We start from the raw sequence: 5,710 nt of genomic DNA, 5'->3' as shown, positions 1-5,710 counted from the left end.
TCATTTCAAACTTTACTCGAATTCTAGAAGATTCTTCACTAGCAAAAATTCAAAAAACACACAGTTTCTCATTTCTGCGAGAAAGATTTCACAATTCTTTGCTTTCATCTTTCAGATTCTTCTTCATCTTCTTTCACAAGCCAATGGAAATGACCGGTAAACCACTCTCTCTTCTCTCCGCACACGATTCATTTCTTAATTGCCTTTACTCTTTGATACTAATCACTGTTTCTTGCAGATCAAAGCATTCAAATTCAAATGCTCGCGGAACGATTTCAAGACTTTATACGAGATTGCGAACTCAAGCAATCGGTAAACGCTCTTCCCTCAGGTTAGTTCCCGAACATTCTTGATTCAAGTCCATTTTATTCAATTATTATTATCCATGATACCGAAATATGAATTTTCAATTTAATAATCAGATAATGCTGAATCGAAGGAAGTAAACGAAAACTCTGATTCGATGGATGAATACAGCATTTCTAATGGAATCCATGAGAATTCACCAGATCTAGGTCATACGCTTCCGATCTTCAAGAAAATACTTGATCTCAGTACCAAAGTTCAGGTGAATTACTTGTTATTAACTTATAACGCTACTTCTTCATACTGTGTTTTGTATTTTTCAGTACAGTTTGTGTGTATGGGTTTTGTTATGTGTTTCTCATAATTTCAGTTTATTTTGTGATTATTTCTTGCGTTAGGATTTGAAGCAGCAGCACGTAGCCTTATCTGATCATGTGAAAGTCACAACTGAGTCGTTTTCAGGCCTAGATGTTATGAACTCTATTCAGCTTCTCGGTATGGTTCTCTTAGAAAACCTAGATAAAATGTGTTCACTTGTTATTGGCTAGTTTGAACTATAGTTTTGTTGTTATCTGGTTATAGGTTCTGAATATGAACTCTTGAAAAAGAAGTATCTGGATGAATCTTCTGAGCGAAAGCGGCTTTACAATGAAATAATTGAAATTAAGGGTAATATCAGGGTTTTCTGCAGATGCAGACCTTTAAGTGTAAGTGAAACTGGGAACGGATATACATCTGTTGTCAATTTTGAATCGACTCTGGACAATGAGCTTCAAGTCATTAACTCAGATTCTTCCAAGAAGTCATTTAAATTTGATCATGTGTTTAAGCCAGAAGATAACCAAGGTATATAAGGAGTTACAACTTTTGATATTATTGCACTAATGCTATTTTGTTTTCATTCTCAAAGCTGATCCAATATGTGTACTGTTATTTTATTTACACGCAGAGGCTGTTTTTTCACAAACTAAACCTATTGCTACATCAGTATTGGATGGTTTTAATGTCTGTATATTTGCTTACGGACAAACTGGAACCGGTAAAACATTTACAATGGAGGGAACACCTGAAGAGAGGGGAGTTAACTACCGAACACTTGAAGAATTATTTAAGATATCTGAAGAGAGAAAGGGTGTAATGAAGTATCGGTTGCATGTTAGTATGCTAGAGGTTTATAATGAGAAGTTAAGAGATCTTTTGGTGGAAAATTCTGCCCAGCCGAAGAAGTGAGTTTTAATTCTTCTTAGTACTCTAATTATTTTAGCATTGTAATTTTTAGTTCATTCATTTTAAAATAGACAGTCATTTCATATGATCTTAATAAACAGAAAAAATATGAGAATGCCGATTAGATAATGCTTTGCTGGATAATGAGGCTGTGAGAAAAAGATAACTATTATAGTTTCATTTCAGAGTTTTAAGTATTATGTAGAATATAAATTTTTTAATCGGTTCGGCATTTGAAATGAATTTTCCTCTAAATGTCAAACTAATAAATGTCCAACATGCATAAAATTTTGTTGTATTCTTTTTGGAGAGATATCACTGATGAGGAAAATAAATTTTAAACTTAAGATTGGAGATAAAGCAAGCTGCAGAAGGAACACAAGAAGTCCCAGGACTTGTTGAAACTCAGGTGAATGGAACAGAAGATGTGTGGGAATTGCTCAAGACTGGAAACAAAGTCAGATCTGTTGGATCCACTTCTGCTAATGAGCAGAGCAGCCGTTCTCATTGGTATGCCTTGATTCTTACAGCCAATTAGATATTTTATTTATATTTTATTTTAATTTTCAAATACCTTGTTTCATTTATATTTTTGCCTTATTAATCAATAGTATTCTCCTTGAGTTATATGTAATTCTTTATTTCATTGAGACAATGAGGAGGTGGTGTTTTTTATGCAGCTTGTTGCGAGTAACTGTTGTCGGGGAGAGTTTAATTAATGGCCAGAAAACAAGGAGTCACCTTTGGCTAGTAGACTTGGCAGGTAGTGAGCGTGTGGGAAAAACTGAAGCTGAGGGAGAAAGACTGAAGGAATCTCAATTTATTAACAAGTCTCTTTCGGCACTTGGTGATGTTATTTCTGCACTTGCTTCCAAAGCAGCCCACATCCCTTACAGGTAAAATTTTATTGTCGTCCATCAAACACATAGTCGTATAAGGCTTACAGGTAAAATTTTATTGTCGTCCATCAAACACATAGTCGTATAAGGCTCCTTTATCTCATTAACATTTTGTATTTTCTATTTGAGGCAGAAACTCAAAGCTTACTCACATACTGCAGAGCTCTTTAGGTGAGTTTTTATTTCAGCAATATAAAATTTATGATTCTTTTCAAGTGACCTTTCCTTTTGTGATTTGAAATGCAGTGCTGCAACTTCTGCTTTACATAACTAATAAGATTTGACCTGGGACTGAAATGCAGGGGGAGATTGTAAAACCTTAATGTTTGTCCAAGTTAGTCCAAGCTCAGCGGACTTAGGAGAGACACTATGTTCGCTGAATTTCGCCACTCGTGTCCGTGGAATCGAGAGTGGTCCTGCTCGCAAACAAGTAGACCTCAGCGATCTGTTTAAGAACAAGCAAATGGTAAGCTAAAGTATAATTGTGCTTTCAAAAAGAATGTAATCATGTTCTTTTTTCATTGCATAAACTCATAAATATTTGTCATCATAAAAGGCAGAAAAGGCCAAACATGACGAGAAGGAGATAAAGAAACTACAGGAGAGCCTGCAATCCTTGCAAATCCGATTTTCTACGAAAGAATTTACTTGTAAAAGCCTTCAGGAAAAGGTATAAATCCATATATGCCTTCTATAAGTAAAAATATTAGTGTACCTTCATGTTCATATCTATATATCATACTCATCAACTCTGAAATGATATGACAGGTACGGGACCTTGAGAATCAGCTAGCAGAAGAAAGAAAAACTAGACTAAAGCAAGAAAATAGATCTCTTGCTGCTGTTTCAGCTCAACCACCAACGTTTTTTAAACACACAAGCGTGACAGATAAAAAGCCACCATTGATACCTTCAAACTCTAGAATGCCCCTCAGAAGGATAACGAATTTCATCCCTTTCTCATCTCCTAAAAGATCAAAGAGATACACAAACATTCATCAAATGAATGGAAAGGAAAATTCTACCAGAGGAAATTCAATGACAGCAGATACTGAAGGCTTTGCAAGACCAAGAAGCAGGGCATCCATTGCCATGAGACCGCCTGTACAATCAACTACGCAGATCCTTAAACCAAGGAGGCGAGTCTCTATTGCTACACTCCGTCCTGATCCAACATCTGAAATGACTACCGGGGGAAGCAGTGTATCAACAAAGCAGATCCTCAAGCCAAGGAGGCGAGTCTCTATTGCTACATTCCATCCTGATCCAACATCTGAAGTGACTACTGGGGGAGGCAGTGTATCAACAAAGCAGATCCTTAAGCCAAAGAGGCGAGTCTCCATTGCTACACTCCATCCTGATCCAACACCTGAAATGACTACCGGGGGAAGCAGTGCATCAATAATGAGGAGCCGAAGGGGTCGGTATTCAAGTTTGTTTGTCCCATCGACTACGAGAACTTCAATTGATACAACACCCATACAACCTGTTAGATGCATCAGTAAGTTTAGGGGCAGTCCAGTACATGCTCAAGCCCCAATACCTGTTAGAGGCAGCAGCAGCAAGTTTATGGGCAGTCCAATACATGGGGCAGGTTCACGTGTGGGCAACTTCACGTCTGCATTTGCGCTACAAAGGAAACCTGTACTTTGGAGTCCTCTCGCGCTAAGAGCCAAACAAAAAGCATCATTATTGCCATCTCAACTGCAGTAAACCTTGTATTTTGTTCATAATATCTGCTTATGCTCAGGCAGGTTCACATATGGGTAGGCATCCAAATTTGGTTGTGCTACAAAGGAGATCATTATTATGGAGTTCTCTCAGTCTAAGAGAACTAAAAAAAACAATTGAAATCATCACTATTGCATATATTTTTTATCTTATAAACAAATTCATGTTTAATGAACTGTCTTTCATTATGAATCCTTTGATGTATTTTAAGTTTGATCTCTTGTTATTGAATGTTTCGATCAATTTCTGAAGCTTTACATATATATATATATATATATATATATATATATATATATATATATATATATATATATATATATATATATATATATATATATATATATATATATATATATATATATATATATATATATGTATATGAGTGTTGTTCGATCAAATGATGTTCGTTTCTCCTCTCATTGCATTATTGGTCTTTTTCTTGTTAATTTAAAGTGTTCAAGTAGCACTCATTGTGTCCTTCATACAAAATTTTGTTCAAGTAGAGATAGTTGCAATTATCAAGTCAAATTTTGTTCTCTGATAGTTGCAAAAAAATAAAAAATGCTTATTATATGTTTGAAGAGGCCATGCCATACCTCTCTTGTCTTGCAAATAGCATGAAATCTCAAACTGAAATTAATGGCATATTATTATAGTAAAAGAAAGCGTATGTACACTCGATCTCATATATTTATTTTAAAAATATAACCTTAATATTCTTGATTATCTATTTAAAATATGCTCTTTAGAATAATATTATTAAACTAAATATTATATTTAAGAATAATATTTTTTAAATATACTTTTTTTTTACAAGATTTTTTAAATATACTTAATGTGCTAGTTTAATAACAAAACTAAGTTTTGTAGCACTACAAAATTTAAATCTCCTTGACGAAAATAATAAAACAACTATTAATATCACTTTAATTAGAATTTGCCAACTATCTATTTTAATATATAAAAATCGATTACTACCAAATTTCCTTAACTACCCTAATCACAATCAATTTAAGATGGTTTTACATACCCCTGAGAGTAATTACACAACTAACAATAATTACATTCCAACAACTAATTTAATGCAAATCTTTTTTATTGGAATATGAAAAAGATGCACTAGGTTCTATGGAATATGTATTCACGCTGCAGTCATTTCAATACCTAAGCTTTGGAAAGTTCACTGTTTTTGAACTACAGTCCCTTCAAATTCTTTCTCTCCATCTATAAATTTATTCTCTTCAACAAAGTTGTATATCATTCTCTTCAAAAGTTCCTTCCAATATTCTAAGCATTGAAAATATTACGAATTTGAACCACAACCCTTTCCAATTCCTTTCCTCCATCTTTAAATTCATTCTCTTAATCAAATATATCTGACTCTTTCTTATATCAAACAAAAGGTTTCTTTTCATCTTCCTTTACCTCATTATTTTTTCATCTCTACCTTTTTTTAATCAATAATCTGCTTTTCTTTTATTTTATTGATTTTTCATAATAATGAATTCTTGGTATTTTATTTTTCAGAAGTTGCTCAGTCTACATCA

General features: G+C 33.9%; 1 protein-coding gene across 1 annotated transcript; it reads left to right on the top strand.

Annotated features, from left to right (window-relative positions):
• On the top strand, positions 1 to 4,406 carry LOC131644092 (kinesin-like protein KIN-14S). The gene is made up of 12 exons (XM_058914486.1): positions 1 to 156; positions 239 to 331; positions 423 to 568; positions 705 to 801; positions 889 to 1,152; positions 1,256 to 1,532; positions 1,882 to 2,043; positions 2,214 to 2,429; positions 2,566 to 2,603; positions 2,735 to 2,898; positions 2,989 to 3,102; positions 3,201 to 4,406. The coding sequence occupies exons 1-12, from the start codon at positions 144 to 146 to the stop codon at positions 4,143 to 4,145; spliced, it is 2,529 nt and encodes an 842-aa protein (XP_058770469.1). The 5' UTR covers positions 1 to 143; the 3' UTR covers positions 4,146 to 4,406.
• The last annotated feature ends 1,304 nt before the right edge of the window (positions 4,407 to 5,710 follow it).

Source organism: Vicia villosa, linkage group LG1 (genome assembly GCF_029867415.1).
Source record: "Vicia villosa cultivar HV-30 ecotype Madison, WI linkage group LG1, Vvil1.0, whole genome shotgun sequence".
Lineage (NCBI taxonomy): Eukaryota > Viridiplantae > Streptophyta > Magnoliopsida > Fabales > Fabaceae > Vicia > Vicia villosa.
The sequence above is the reverse complement of the archived record's forward strand: the minus strand, read 5'-3'. Positions and strand labels throughout refer to the sequence as shown.